The following is a 16,222-nucleotide window of genomic DNA, read 5'->3' on the forward strand; positions in this document are numbered from 1 at the left end:
AACCCCTGCTGCAGGGAACATCGGCCCATGTGACTGCGTTTTGTGCCCCCAGGGGCAAGGAGAGCTCTGCCACAACCTGTCTCCTGGTTTCATTTCTGATCAGTATTTTTCTGTGCCTGGGGAGTCAGAAGCCCAGAGCCTCAGGTGCTGCTATGCGTCCTGTCAACACCTTCTCACCCAGGGCTCATTCCAGAGGGGTGGCAGGGACCCGGGGCTGGAGGCTGCTCTGCTGAACAGAGAGGAACAATGAATCTGTTCTCTTTTGTAGCCGGACACCTCTGGGGAAGAATGCAATGTGGAATGAAATGGTACTTTCCATGGAGTGGAACATCATCTTATAGGGGACCCCAGGTGTCGAAGCAAGAGCCAGAGACTTTAAGAATCAGCCAGATGTGGGGGCACCTGGGTGGCTCAGTTGGCTAAGCACCTGACTTCGGCTGAGGTCATGATCTCACAGTTTGTGAGTTCGAGTCCCGCGTCGGGCTCTGTGCTGACAGCTCAGAGCCTGGCGCCTGCTTCGGATTCTGTGTCTCCCTCTCTCTCTGCCCCTCCCCTGCTCACGTGCTGTTTCTTTCTCTCAAAAATAAACATTAAAAAAAAATTTTCAGTGAAGTAACTTGTTATTTGAACATTGTTTTACTCATCACAAAACGCTGATTTACATGAAAACACGTAAAGTCTTCATGATCCTGTGGTATGAACCTGTAGGCTTATATCAAATAAAGGTATATTCACTGAGGACTTGGCAGACAAAGTTAATAACATCAATTCAAGTTAATAAAAATCTCCCAATGTGACTTGGAGGGAAAAAAGGACAATTGTGGCTTGTGGAGAAAGATTTAAAAAACCCAGCAGCTAAGGAAAACATGCCGGATAGGGCAGTTAGAAACAAGCCCCCCAACCAAGTCTCCAGAACTGGGGACCCTCAGCTTTACCACCGGATCTTCCAGAACAAAGTCACATTTTTAATTTTCCTTGTTCCCACCCTTACCCATTCATTTCTACAGCAAATTCTTCTTGAAGGCATGCTGCCAGGCAAGGTCTCCCTGCCCATGCGGTGCTCACCTGGATGCCCCCAAGCATGACCCTCTCCCCCCTCCTCATCTACAGGCTCACCTTCTCAGCGAACAACCCCATCAGTAGGAGGGCAGACGTTTGGGGAGTTACCCTGGACGCTCACCTCTCTGCCACATCCAATCAAAGCTCAGGTCGTGATCCCCTGGCCTCTAGTTTTAGGCCCGCTCCAGTCCGTGCTATGTATCTAAGACATAAATCTAATTATAGCCCTCCCTTGCTCAAGAATCTTCAATGGCTCCCCAGGGCTGCCATGTTAAAGTCTAAACTCTTTGGCTTGGCACCTACAGGATCCCTCCAGCTCCAAACTACTCCCCTGGTTCCACTTTACAACAGCTGGAACACTCGTGATTTCCCAAGCCCACCCTGTGTTCCCAGACCTCTGAGCCTTTGCAGATGCTGTTCCTACAGGGCAGAATGACCTGTTCTTGTTTGTATGCACCAGGCACATTACTCACCCTACGAGTCGGCTCCAAGGCCACTTCCTCCATGAAGCCTGCCGGGCAGACTGAGGGACCTCTTAACGCAAGGGCACTACCCCCTTTTTATCTGTGTTCCAGCACTCGGCGCCATCTTCCGGGCACAGGTGCTCAGCAAATGTCTGACTTGGGACGTTCCTCGGCTTTTGCGGAGAGGAAACTCTGGAGTCAAAGCCGTTGGCTGAGTCCTGGATGAGCCACCTTCCAGCTGTGTCATCTTGGGTGAGTAGTTTAACCTCTCAGGGCCTCAGTTTCCTCGGCTGAACCACAATTCCCGCCTCGTGGTGGTGTTGTGAGGGCTAGATTAAGGGAAGAGGATATATGAAGAGTACCTCCCTGGCTCAGAGAGGCCTCACGAATGCTGGCTCCTCTTAAAAAAAAAATTTTTTTTAAATGTTTATTCACTTTTGAGAGAGAGAGAGAAACGAGCAAGGGAGGGGCAGAGAGGGAGTCACAGAATCCAAAGCAGGCTCCAGGCACTGAGCTGGCAGCACAGAGACTGACGCGGGGCTCGAACTCACAGACCGCGAGACCATGACCGGAGCTGAAGCCAGACGCTCAACCCACTGAGTCGCCCAGGCGCCTCACGCTGGCTCCTTTTTCCCTCCGCCTGTTCTTACTCCAACCTCCAAAGCACCTCTCTCCATGACCGGCCAAGAGAGGCTCCTAGAAATAAGATTCAGGTAAGAGATCACTCCGCTCCCCACCCCCCATGGCTTCCAGGAGGCACAGGCACCCTCAGCCCAGGAGACACTGAGCGGCTCTGGGTCTGCTCACGAGCTGTGACTATTGCCGGCTGGATGACTGTCCTCTGGGCATCGTGGGCTCTGACGCCATTTTGTCTCCACTCCGTCTGTCTTCAAAGTCCATGGGTAACTTCTTTCTTCGGAAGGGGCTCCCAGAGGGGGGTCCAACCATCCCAAACCCCCCTTCCATTCCTATTCCCCCTCGCCATCCGAGCAGCCCCTCGCCCTCATCTGGAGCTGACCCAAGTAGACACGAGCCCCAGACACCTTGGTACAATTTTATTCACAAACTCCAGACACCCAGGCTTGGCCTGGCACAAAGGATGTGTTCTTGCCAGCGGCAAAAAACTGATAACAGCACGTTCATGAATACTAACCGTTTTAATTTAAATTAATAGCATTTCTGGAAGACAAATGCGGTTGATAGAAAATATAAAAACTTTTACTGTACAAATTTTACATCACATTCAAAAAAAAGCAGGCGTGTGCCTGTGGCCACGGAAGACGCTGGCTTTACACACACTGATGAAATCCTGGCTAACACTGCAGCATCGTACGAGCTCCCTAAATGGCTTCACATTTGTGTTTCCACCCCGCCCCCCACCCCAAATCAACACAGAACCACGGCAATACAGGCTTACAGGGCGCACAGCTGCCCCCTGTGATCACAAGAAGAAAGGCCACGACGGGCAGGATTCCAGCGCCCTGCGCGGATTTGGTGACGCGACAGAGGTCAACATCGCTACACTGCCCTCGACTAACGGGGAGCTTGCTAGGATTCGGGATCTCGAGTTGGATGGAGACCCGGGGACTGCGGCTTGGGGGAATAAAGGCAGCGGGGACATGGGCCCTAGAGTTTGGGAGGGGACGTTGGGGACTGGGGGCCTGCTGTAAAGAAGGACCAAAGCTTGGGCTCCACTCTCAGACCCCGCTGGGGACTCCGCAGCCCCCAGAGCTCTCGCCAAGGAGGCCCTCCCAGCTTCTCCGTCCCCTTCGCGGCTGGCCGTGAGGGCTGAATTCACAGTATCTGCAGTCCTTCGTGTGTTTCCATGGCAGACGGGGAGAGCACACAGAAGGGCAAGCACGTGTTCCCAACCTCAATTCACAGTCACTTAAAGAGACGGAAGGAGAAGGGGACCACGTTTTTTTTTTTTTTTTTTTTTAAATGACAGGCAGCACAGAGGCTAGGCCAAGAGCTGGGGGGCCGTCCAGGGCCCTGAAGACGAAGGGGGTGTCCCCCAGGCCTTCGGCTCTCCTTCAGGGTTCCTGGCAAAGTGTCAATTCCTTAAGGGCAGGGACTGTGACGGTTCCCATCGCGGGTCCCTGAACTTGCATAAGACACCGTAGGTGTTCGACAAAAGCTTCTTGAACTGACCTGCGGGCGTGACGCCCACGGGGGGAGGCCAAGGGATGACAGGATGAGACCAGCAGTCTCACGGAGGAGGGAAGAGCCATCCGGGGCTGACTCTAGCTGGGTGTCAGCTCCTGTCTTCCCCGACCAGGAAGGGAAAGGAGCTCGGGTCTGGGGCGCTCATGGGGGGCGGGAGCCTGGATACCTTGCCCGGCTGCACAGCTGCGCTCTCCAAGCGAGTGTGGGTCGGGCCGGTGGGGGGGGGGGGGGCATCTGACCCAGAGACAGGAAGGTGGCCCTACGACTTCGAGGCCGCAGCCCACTTCCCAGGACATTGTGGCCAGACTCCAGGGAAGGCTCTGAAGATTGGGAGCTTTGCTCGGGGAGTCTAAACGAAAGGGACGGGTGGCCCACACACCTCCCCATCTTGGCTCAGAGCATGGACACAGGTTCTGGGTCTGAATCCAACCACGTCTCCACCCTCGTCACCCTTGTTCAGTTCTGGTTTGGGGCCTAACATGGCGTAACGTCCACTGAAGGCTTCTCTCCCGTTTGGAACTTTTCTCTTTAGGTGACGGCTTCTGACGCAGACAGACAGGATGCTCTCACGTCACCGACTTTCCCCAGTCAAGCCCCTCCTTCTGGCGCAAATGTACGCAAGTAGCCCGGACTCGGTTCACGGAAGGCTCTGAAGACTGGGGGCCGGGTGGGTCCAGATGAAAGGCGTGGGGGGCACGGGCCTCCCGTCCCAGCCGAGAACTCAGACGCGGGCGGTGGAAGAGTCAGGGGTGGCAAGGACTTCGAAAAGGGCTGGGGGAGAAGAGGTGGGCAGTTCCGGAACCTTGGCATGACTGCTGACGGGCTCCCAAAGAGCCAGGTCACCCTGTGGCTGGGAGGGCGGGCTCAGGGACCCTACTGCCTGCCACTTCTCTCTCCCCCTACCTTCTTTCTTCTCACCAATCAAGCCTTCATGGTGTCCACAGCTGTGGCGCTGGGCCTTCGCTCTTAGCCTCTTAGCTCAGATGTGAGCCAGGGACACGGATGAGTCCCAGCTCCTTAGCGTCTGCCTTCCCGGAAGCCGCGAGAAGAAAAGCTCTCTACAGGCCGTACAGACCCTGGCTACCAACCACTGGGTCAGTCCAGATGTTATTTGGGTCTCAGCTGTCTCTACTTTTCTGGCAGGTAGGGGCTGGATCCCTGGGGCCGAATGAGAACCCCAGCTCGCTGGGAACCCCTGACCCTCATAATCCAGCTTGGTTCCTAGCCAGGGTTTCCTCTGCCAGAGGAAAAAGGGACAGTGTCCTTCCGGTAGGATGGGGGAGAACCCTACAGAGGGAGATTCCCCACGGATGGGGTTTAGGGCCAAAGCAGAGTCCAGGTCGAACCTTGTGGTCCCCATCCTACCCCGAGAACAGCCACAGTCACCGTGCTTTTCTTCCTTCTCACTGCCGACAGGGGCCTCCGGCGGGGGGTGGGTTGCTTCCACCAGCCTGGCAGGTGGTGCCAGCCCACTTCTGCAGAGCACTTTTTCTTAGTACCTGTTGTAAAACAGCGAGTTCACTCCACAGAGACGTATATGTAAACGTTTGCTGCTTGTCAGGGCGGGTCTGGTTGTTGGTGATGTCACTTTAAGACAAACAGCAGGTGCAGCTCCATTGCCAGCCCGGGTGTTTCCGTGGACGAAAGGTCTGAATCGATGAGTCGCGTTCCTGGTTTGCGGCACTTGGGAGGGTGGACCGATGTCTCGGAGAGGGTTTTCGTTTTTGTCGTGGCGGTTGTTGGGATGTTTCAGGACCGCGTTTGAGAGAGAAAGAAATCGGCAGAAAAAGTGCACAAGTTGGCTACATCTTTGGATTACTGGGCTCCAGGACGCCCAAACCAAACCTTTCGAACCGGGGTACAACTTTGCTGTTAATGCTGCAAAGAGGAACAAAAAGAAGGGTTACGGCCACGCTGGTCTCCATTAGAAGTAGGGCGGTGTTAGCTAGGTCAGTCTCAGAAGCTCCGCAGAGGACCCGGCCCCAGCAAGAAGCGAGAGTGACTGCATGCCAACAGCCTCGGCTGAGCTGCTCCTGGCCACACGTGGCCGGGGTGCTAAGACTTGGCCACACACCCTCCCCGGGTGGGGGTGGGGGTGGGGCAGTGGGCTCGTTAGTCTCCGAGTCCTCAGCACCAGTCACTGCCGTGGCCTTGTCCCAACTACTTTCTCACCTGCAGCCCAGCAGAGCTCTGCTCCGAGCACAAGCGGGAGGAGAGAGAAACCTGTCCCCAAGTACCGAGAGGGACATCCCACACTCCTTTCGGACAAGGTCCCCAGGCATCAGAGACCACGTGGGAAGCAAGCTGAAATGCAGATTCTCAGGGCCCACCTCCGGAGACCTGGGCTCAGTTGTGGGAGGGACCCCAGGAACGTGAATTTGGTAAGCAGCACAGCGAGTGTGTGTGGCCTCTCAGCCACACTCTTGATGAACGCTGACCTGGGGTCTGGTACTTTCTGTCCGCACTGGGCGGATGTAAAGGGAGTTAACATCGTGGGGACCGGGGGCAAAAGCTTTGTTCTCATCGGCGAAATCGTCTGGCGACAGCCCTCCCCCACCCCCTGCTTTGTTTTAGGACAACTTTCCTAAGCGCGCCGCTGAGGATGAAGCCCTCGCAGGCTAGTGTCTTTCACGGCAACAGGACTTTTGGGGTCCACCACCCCCCGGCCCTCCAGGGGGGCCTGGCCTTCGGCAGCTCTGAAATCCTCCCGCTCCTTGCCGGACAAGATCTCTGCGGCTCGGCAGCCAAGCCAAACCTCTCCGCCGCGCTGTGGGAGCAGTACAGCCGGCGGGAGGCCGAGGTGCTCAGGGGGGCACGAATCTCGCCGAGGTGTTAGTAGGGAGACAGCACCACCCGAACACAAACAGTGCGGCCCCACAGAAGAAGAGTTAGACAATGAAGTCCCATCCGGGAGGCAATTCTGTTAGGGGATCCTCGTGGGCAGCGGTTACTCAGGCACACATAGGCCGTGGAGGGGGGTGGGGGTCAGTTTCAAAAACAAAGCGAGAGAAGAAGTCTCGGGAGAGACGCTCGGAGCAGCAGAGATCGCGTCCCCTGGGTTAGTGCCCGCATCTCAGCTTGCGCTTGAGCAGAAGTCACGGTGCCACGGGTCGATTAGGAGGAAGAAAGCCCCGAGTGCATGCAAGGCAGCCAGGCCTACAACCTACGGGAAGAAAGAGAAGAGGGGAGAGCCGAGTCAGAGGCCGAGCCCACGGAGGGGCAGGGGGAGCGGCAGAGGCCTGGCCAGGGTGGGGGGCAGGGGACCCTCTTTCCCCGCAGAGGGGGAAAAAGGCATCCCTACTCCATTCCCAGCTGGGCAGCCCAGAGAGCTGGGAAGGGACCTGGCACGAAGCACCTGTCCAGAGCTCCGCCGGGACAGTCACAGAATGTTTAGACAGAGGTTGGCCAACGGGCCCACTGCCCCTCAGCCCCGGACTATCCAAAGTGACTTCCTAAAAGTTTACTGTTTTTGCTTACTGCTTTCCCTTCTTTGAAGCTCTGGCCAAAGGGCACCCTGGACTTGGGCCACTGATCTGAGATCGCTCCCACCCAGGGACGGGCCATCATCCGCCACAGCGGGTAGACGGAGGCCCTGCCACATGCTGTGGGTCTTCTCGGCCCAGCGAGAGACACACAGGCCTGCGGGACCCTTGCCAGTGGCCGTTTCAGCGACAGGAGTATCACTTAGGTTTATGCGAACAAAACACACAAAAATGGGGAAGCCGGAAGCAGAGACAGAGCAGGAAGCAGGGTGCAAACAGGCAGAAAGACACACTGTTCCTCCAGAACCGGAAAGGAGTTCTTAAAGTCCAGGTGGCCGTAACGTCCTTTCCCGTAGTAGCGGCTCCGCCAGCGCCTGGGGGGGCCCCGCGGCCATTTTGCCAAGTGTGGGAACAGCGCAGTCCAGTGGGTGACGGGAGTCGGGCACCCGGTGCAGACGGGTGGAGGAGGATTCCCAGGAATCAGGACGGCAGGGAGGGGAGGGACGACAGGAGGGGCCAGCGCATCCGCCACCCCCCGAAAATAAACAAAGCAGCAAGACGGATGGAAAAGAAAAGAGAAGATGAGAATTAGACACTGAACGTGTTGAAGAACAGATCCTGGGCGGGAAGCTCGGACTGAGACTCAGGCGGGGCTGCTGGCATTCTTTCCTCCCAGGGGCTAAAACGGATGGCTTTGGGCACGGAACGACGCCCATGTGGGACTCCCGTTTCCCACCTGTGAAATGAGAAGTGGGGCTATGTGGTCTTTAGGGAATCTGGAAGTATCTCCGGAATGCCAGACCCACCTGCTGCGACCTTCTCTTCTGTGGCTGAGAAAACCAGCGTCCAAGATATTAAACAAGTCGCCCAAGGTCTGACAAACCAGATCCTTGAACGTTTTGCAAGTCCAGGGGAACCCCAGTCTCTTGGCCTCTGCCAGGAGAGCTCCTGCTCAAAACCCAGTTCCAGTGACCCCCCCCCCACCCCCCCGCTTCTGGAGACCCTTTCTCAAGCCCCCTGGGTGGGCAGAGAGGCCCCTGCGTGTGTTCCCACAAAGGCTGTTCTCTGTCACAGCCCTTAGCATGTTATAACCATTCCCTTCTTTATCCAATTACACTATAAACTCCTTGCCGGCCGAAACCTGGCCTTGGCCTTCAGTCTCCCCAGGTGTGTTGCAGGTACCCAGCAAAGGCTGGCTACAACCCACACCTTTAATGGCCACATTAGGTTATGGAGTCTGACTCCTCTTAAGAGCAAAATATCGAAACTACTGTGTCATTCTAACAGACGGTATTCCCAGCCCTAAACTGTCATTCCTCTAGACTGTCCCTACCAACGACCTAAATCAGCAGTTCACCGCATTTCTTCATGGACTTCTGCCTGCAACCTCTGGTAGGTCGGGCGACCCTGCCAGGCCTCCCCTCCCCTGCAGCTTGAGACCCCGGTTGGCTTGTTTTCAGATGGGAGGGGCTGGCAAACTATATTGATGCCAAATCCAGCCACTAAAAGATGTGGACCACTTTGAAGCTTTGTCCAAAACAAAAACAGAAAAACCAAGAACGTATGACAGAGATCACATGACCCACAAGCCTAAAATATTTACCAGCCGCCCTTTCTAGAACCATGGACAGTACAGCTGCCACCAAACACCTGGGCAGCAGACATGGGATCAGGTGCAGCTTCTCCAGGGGCTCAGCGACGTGGCCGCAGGTGCCCCACGAGCCGCTTGGGGGTGCGGACAGGCTTCTGCCCCACAACTAGCAAGGGCAGCTCTACTTTATCTGTTATCATCAATGGGGACTTGGTGGGAGATCGCACTTTTAGGAAGTGCCCTTGGCCTTCAAAAAGTTTAAAACCGCTCCTGTCACTCAGGGGTCTGGTCACATAGGGCCTGCCCAACCCGTTTCTGTATAATCCATAAACTAAGAATGGTTTTTACCTTTCTAAATGGGTTGGGGGGGGGGGATCAAAAGAAGATTTCACGATATGGGAAAGCTGCATGAAGTTCAAGGGTGAGCGTCCCTAAATAAAGCTGTCTTAGAGCACAGCCATCCCCTGATGTAGCTGCTTGGGCTGCTCTTGCATCCGAAGGCAGAGCTGAGTCCTCGCGGTGGGGACTGTATATGGTGCTGTCACGGCCTCACACTGCTGCTGGGTGCGCTACAAATCCTGGGGGCCTGCAAAGCCTAACACAGCTCCCTCCGCTAGAAGCCCGTCCCCCTTCACAAGTCGGCCAGCCTCGCTCTGGCCCAACCCCTGCTTGCTAAAGCCGTGGAAACCGAGGCCCGGAACAAGGAAGGACTTTCCTGGATTCTCACAAAGGGCTCGCAGCAGGGCAGAGGTCTGTTTCTGAGTGTTCTGGCAGAGAGGGCCAGAGGGGCAGAGCACGAAGGGAACGAGACAGAATGGAGGAGTAAAGACCACCCTGTACCAAGGGGGTACAAAGGACGGTGTGATTAAACAGAAGGAAGCTGGACTTCTCGTGTCAGAGGAGCACACAAACTCAGGCCATGCCGTCCCCCTAACAGGTGGCTGATCTGGGGGCTAGAAACCGGTCTCGAGTCTGCACCCTTTTAAGTAACAGTCACTTTGCCGATTTTGGTGGTGCTGTAACACCCACGCTGCTCTGGCTTCCTGTCTGGCCCCTTCTATGGTGGAATCTTCCCCAGGCCTAGCCTGGGCCCAGTGTCAGCCCTGTTCTGATAACAGCGATGCTGGGTTTTCACAACAGAGTACCAGAGACGCTCATCTGGCAAAAGGAGTCTCTGAAACAAACAAGACCCTAGTATCACTTGGACAAGGGGACTAGTCGCCTCTGGTGAATCTGCTGTGTATATTCCCCAGATCAAAGTCGTAGGCAGACAGAGCCGACAGGGCCCTTTAGGACACCAGGTCAGGCTGCAAAAGGCCTGCTTGGCGGGTGTGGCCCACGGAGGGGGGGACTTACTCAGCGGACTTCCAGAAGTGGCCGGGGTGGGAGAGCCGCCGGTTCAGCTTGGGCAGTTTCTCCAGCATGTCCATCAGCAAGGTGAAGCTGGGCCTCTCCTGCAGGTCGAAAGCCCAGCAAGCAGACAGGATCTCCTACAAGCAGAGCCGACGTTAGCGGCGTGAGAGCTGGCAGGGAGCGAGGAAGGCACAGCTGGGCTACGCGGCATAGGACCCCTTTGATGCTCTCAAGCACCACCCCCCCTTCTGTCCGTGTCCCCTGAACATCCTGCCGATAGTAAGAAGACTGGCCATTTCTGGAGTAGTTATTTCAGAGAAATAATTGAATCTCAGAAGAGCTCGTGCTTCTAGTTGAAAACAAAGGGCACGAGCTTGTCTCCCCTCTTTTCTTCTTAGACCATCCTGGAATAACAGGAATAAAGCTGAATAAACAGGTAATAGGAAAGAGATCAGAAATGGGATTGTAGGGGCGCCTGGGTGGCTCAGTCGGTTAAGCGTCCGACTCTTGGTTTTGGCTCAGGTCATGCTCTCACGGTTTCGTGAGTTTGAGACCTGCATCAGGCTCTGTGCTGATTGTGCAGGGCCTGCTTGGGATTCTCTCTCTCCCCACTGCCCCTCCCCTACTTATGCTGTCTCGGTCTCTCTCAACATAAACAAACTTAAAAAAAAAAAAGAAAAAAAAGAAAGAAACGGGGTTGTAGATTTTTCGAATGGAAAACAGAAGAAACACAAGATGCTCAGAATAATTGTGGGGTGGGACCGCAATGGAGGCAGGAGCGACCGCAGCGTTGCAGGAATGGAGGCTGGGAGTGACCAGGATAAAACAGAGGGCAGAACCTGAGAGTTAGCAGAGCACCCTTCCCAAATGCCCCCTAAGAGTGAAGGCCCTCTGACATGGGTAGTTTGCTGCCTACTCTCAGGATCTGCACATTTACAGCACACCCTGCAGCCTTTCAGTTCAGCAGAGCTCCTGTGAGAAAACAGGCCTGCACACACGACCAGGCAGGAAACGCTCGCTGACTTAGGCAGCTCGGGCTTCTGTTCTCAAGTACAACTGAGTGTGTGTGTGTGTGTGTGTGTGTGTGTGTGTGTGTAGAAGCTACTCTATCCATAAAACAAGACCAAGGTGCAATAAAAAAAAAAACACACCAAAAATAAGGGAGTGCTTGAAATTAATAATACAACTTTTGAAATGAAACATTAGGAGTACTGGAAGATAAAATCCAGGAAATTCCCCAGATTGTGTACTCAATTTTAGGTACGGAGTAGAAAACATTCAAGAAGGTCAAAGAGGATCGCCTGGGTGGCTCAGTCAGGTGAGTGTCCGACTCTTGATTTTGGCTCAGGTCATGATCCCAGGGTCATGGGATCGAGACTCACGTCAGGCTCTGCGCTGAACGTGCAGCCTGCTTAAGAGTCTCCCTCTCTCTCTCTCTCTCTCTCTCTCTTTGCTCCTCTCTCCCACTTGTACTCTCTCTCTCCTTCTCTAAAATAAAAGAAAGAAGGTAAAAGACACAGAAGCTCACCAAGGATCAAATTCTGTCTAATGGGAGTTTCCACAAGAGAAAACAAAGAAACGATAGGGCAGGAAACTATATAAAAAAGAAAAAAAAACATAATAAAAGTAAATTTCCCAGCAACTTTCAAGGGAAATTGGAATCTTACTCTGAAAAGGCTCAGTGAAGAGACCCAACTGAAAAAAGAAAATCAAACCAAGAAATAAACTTATTCTAAGGTATATTTTAATAAAATTTCAATGTAACAAGGATACAGAGAAGATCCCAAGAGGTTCCCAGAAAGAATAAAACAGGGCATCTATAAAAGATTGAGAATTAAGATTACTATCAGATTTCTCAGCAATGCACTGGACACTTAGTAGATAGCAGAGCAAAAATGTCACATTCTTAGGCAAGGTTATTGTGAACCTCTGGTGTGAAAGTGAAGCAAGGACTTGTTTAGGCAAGTACGGGTTCAAAGACTCTCTTATGCATCTACTGGGAAGGAGATCCTTTAGGTTTCACTCTCATTTTGCTGGAGTGCAAATAAAGAAATGGGAAGACATGAGATACAAGAAATTCTAGTATTCACCCAGGAATGAATGAAAAGAAATGAAAAAATGACAACACTACAGTAGGCCTAAAATTCCATCATGCAAATTATAAGAAATCAGTGGGCCCTGAAAAGAATGAAACAAATTCCATTCCATAAGCAGTGTGTAGGAGATGCAAGACCTTAGGAATACGGTAAAGGTGTTTATCACCTCTCTCAATGAGGAAGAAAAGAAAGGCCATTAGAAACTACAGTAAAAACATAAAACCACACAAGAAAAAAAAACCGTGGTCCACACGTGAAGCCAACAAAATCGTGGTGAGCCTTTGAATAACTGATAGAATGGAAGAAAAGAGATGGACCCACAAAGAAGAAAATATAATCCCTGTGAACAACTTAACCAGTATCTAATAGCAATTACAATCTATTATAATAGTGCACACATTGTTTATTGTCTTTTCACTTTTAGCCTCTATCTATAGATACAGGATGGAAGATTTAATCATGGCAACACAAAATTAGTCCTGATAAAAGCATAAAGAGAAAGCGATGCAAGTTGAGCAGAGAAGAAGGGGCAGAGGGTCCTGGAATGAAGACCTGATGGAACAAGAAGTCAGTCTTTTGGAGAGTGACCAGAGGAAAGGGAATGCTGGTTTTCATTAAGAATCCTCTGGCCTTTTTTTTTTTTTTTTTTAATTTTTTTTTCAACGTTTTTTATTTATTTTTGGGACAGAGAGAGACAGAGCATGAACGGGGGAGGGGCAGAGAGAGAGGGAGACACAGAATTGGAAACAGGCTCCAGGCTCCGAGCCATCAGCCCAGAGCCTGACGCGGGGCTCGAACTCACAGACTGCGAGATCATGACCTGGCTGAAGTCGGACGCTTAACTGACTGCGCCACCCAGGCGCCCCTCCTCTGGCCTTTTGATGTCATTCTGTGCACACTAACTCACCATGGCTGGCTTAACACAGAAAGTAGTGCCTGGTGATAAACTTACAGTAGTGTGGCTGGAGGGACAGAGATAAGGTGCCCCTCCGAGGGTACTTACTACTTTTGACTATGAGTCAAAAATCATTTTTTATTGCCATTGACCAACACCCCCTCTACCCTCCAATGGCAATGTATCAAAAAAAAAAAGAAAAGAAAAGATCAAACAGGAAAGTCAACTTTCATGAGCCAGAAGCTGACTGCTGGAACCTTTGCTCTCTGCCCCCATTTCCCCACCCCCTGTGCCTAATCTATTCTTAAGAAGCTTCAAAGGTCACATAACCCCACGCTGCTAGAAATCCTTCCAAAACACAACTCTGGCTGTGCACTAGGAGGAGCTTTATTTAAAAATAAAAACAACTAATTATGATCTTAGCCCCAATAAATCTCTCTGTCTGGTGGAGGCCCTAGACCTGATATTTTTAAGAGCTCGCCGGCTCAGTCGGTTAAGCACCCAACTCTTGATTTCAGCTCAGGTCATGATCTCACAGTCGTGAGATCAAGCCCTGTGGCAGGCTCAGCGCTGGGCATGGAGCCTAACTGAGGCTGATTCTCTCTCTCCCTCTCTCTGCCCTTACCCTGCACATGTGTGCACATCTGTGCATGTACTCTCTCTCTCTCCCTCAAAATAAACAAACATTAAAGTAAATAAATAAAAGCTCCCAGATGCTTCTGACTTGTAGCCAGCATTGAATCCTGACTCCCTTGTAGTCCTCTGATGGGCTCTGTACTCTGTTCCAGGCCCTCACCCACCACTCTGCTCTAAGACTCTAAGTGTGTAGAAATATAATTGTGATTGTTGCTAAGAAAGCAACTAAGGCTATTTTTCCTTTCTGATAAAACATACACGCACGCATACTCTGGCTTATACAAAGTGTCCTTAATAACTTTATTGTAAAGTTATTAGAAATTGGAAATAACCTAAATGTGCAACAACAGAGAAGTAGGTACATTATGGCGTGAGCCGTGGGACAGGAGGGTAGACAGACTTAAAAGGATTTGTCAATGACTTAAAAATAATAAGCACAATAAAAGGTCGTGTGGAAAAAAGATCATGATTAAGAAAAAATTAGCTATGTGTTAGGAGCTTGATCTTGCTAAAGGTATGTATTTAAAAAAAATTTGGGGGAGATGGGCACCGGGGTGGTTCAGTAGGTTGTGCATCCGACTTTGGCTCAGGTCATGATCTCGCGGTTTGTGAGTTCAAGCCCCACATCCGGATCGCTGCTGTCAGCCTGTCAGCGCAGAGCCCATTTCGGATTCTCTGTCCCTCTCTCTCTGCCCCTCCCCTGCTTGCACTCTCCTCCAAATAACTAAATATTTTAAAAAAAAAAGAACTTAAAAGAATTTTTTTAAGACTGTAGGGTAGTAGCTGCTTTAGCTGCTCTCTGAACTACCCAACAGCCAGGAGCCTGGACCCCTCCTACCACCACCCTGCGAAGGTGTCCAAGGCCATGTCATGGGAAAGGTGGTTCTACCTGAGGAGGTGGCCAAGAGCATCGGGGAGGCACTCGTCACCCACTCGCCTTGCCTGACACCCCAGCGAGGTGGTATCAGTTGGCCAAAGAGGAGCCTGGTGTCCGTGCTATAGATTAGCATTTTGGTGTCATTCCTTTTTTTTTTTTTTAATGTATATTTATTTTTGAGAGAGAAAGAAACAGAGGGCGAGTGGGGGAGGGGCAGAGAGACAGAGATGGGCGGGGAGAGAGGGAGGGAGGGAGGGAGACATAGAATCCTCCAGGATCCGAGCTGTCAGCACACAGCCTGACGCGGGGTTTGAACCCACGAACTGTGAGATTATGACCTGAGCCGAAGTCGGACGCTTAACCAACTGCGCCCCCATTTTGGTGTCATTCTTGGAGGGGCGTCCCTGTACAAACAGTTTGCACTTCAACCAGATGGCATGTACTCCTGAGGAAATAAAGTACACCAAGCACAATGTCAAGCGAGTATTCCAAAGATGCCCTACCAACTTGCTACCAGTCCAAGGAGGAAAATACTAAGATCTGTTAAGATCTTGAAAGAAGGGGCACCTGGGTGGCTCCGTCAGTTAAGCATCTGACTTCGGCTCAGGTCATGATCCCACGGTTCGTGGGTTTGAGCCCCGCGTCGGGCTCTGTGCTGACAGCTCGGAGCCTGGATGGAGCCTGCTTCAGATTCTGTGTCTCCCTCTCTCTCTGCCCCTCCCCTGCTCACACTCTGTCTCTGCCTCTCTCTCAAAAACAAACATTAAACAAAAATTTTTTTTAAAGATCTTCAAGGAAGATTAGCTTGCATTTCTCACTCTGCCTGTCCCAGTTTGCAGATGGGGATTCTGCCAACACTGTCCAGGACTTCAACAAGAAGGTCACAGCCTAGTTAGATCTCAACCCAGACCAGCATGAGGTGGTCCTCCAATGTTATGCCACCCAGATACCTACTGGAGCTTATTAACATCCAGGCTGGCACCTATCTGCTCAAAACGTTGAGCCCTGGGTTCCTTTATGTGTCATTAGGCCAGGGCGAGGAAACTTACAAAATGCAACGCAGAAAAACCTTTAGAGGTATTCAGAAACACGAGATCAGCACCTGATTTGGCACTGTGGCAACCCAAATACGCTGTGGAAACTTCGATTTGTTCTTTAACAGTTGAGAAGAACACTTTAGAGAAAGATCCGATACCATGGTAACCCCCCATCCATTTGTGCTCTGTGCATCGATCACCTTCTTTCATGTAAGTAACAGACGGGGTTTTACTATCTTTTCAACTCACAATTCAGTTAAAAGCATTACCTTTATTTTTATTTCTTTCCAGTCTTTTTTTTTTTTTTTAACGTTTATTTTTGAGCGACAGAGGGAGACAGAGTGCAAGCCAGGGAGGGGCAGAGAGAGAGGGAGACACAGAATCCGAAGCAGGCTCCAGGCTCCGAGCTGTCAGCCCAGAGCCTGACACGGCTGAATCCACGAACCGTGAGATCCTGACCTGAGCTGAAGTCTGATGCTTAACTGACTGAGCCACCCAGATGCCTCCCACCCAACCGGCCCCCGCCGCCACCCACTATTTTTTTTTAAAGACCATGGTTTTGTATA

At 52.0% G+C, this 16,222-nt stretch overlaps 1 protein-coding gene across 4 annotated transcripts in view; it reads right to left on the minus strand.

The window, feature by feature from the left end:
• Positions 1 to 2,563: 2,563 nt before the first annotated feature.
• Positions 2,564 to 16,222, minus strand: part of KSR1 (kinase suppressor of ras 1) — a 163,067-nt gene continuing 149,408 nt past the window's right edge. For 2 of the 4 annotated variants that reach the window (XM_042966933.1, XM_042966934.1), the window contains 2 exons: positions 10,119 to 10,252; positions 2,564 to 5,567 (listed from right to left, as the gene is read on the minus strand). In XM_042966933.1, the coding sequence (XP_042822867.1) occupies positions 5,492 to 5,567; positions 10,119 to 10,252 (210 nt within the window). In that variant the 3' untranslated portion in view covers positions 2,564 to 5,491. Of the gene's footprint in view, positions 6,853 to 7,464; positions 7,546 to 10,118; positions 10,253 to 16,222 lie in introns of all 4 variants that reach the window. The other 2 variants (XM_042966936.1, XM_042966935.1) reach the window with 2 other exon arrangements.

The sequence above is a fragment of the Panthera tigris genome, chromosome E1, assembly GCF_018350195.1.
Source record: "Panthera tigris isolate Pti1 chromosome E1, P.tigris_Pti1_mat1.1, whole genome shotgun sequence".
Lineage (NCBI taxonomy): Eukaryota > Metazoa > Chordata > Mammalia > Carnivora > Felidae > Panthera > Panthera tigris.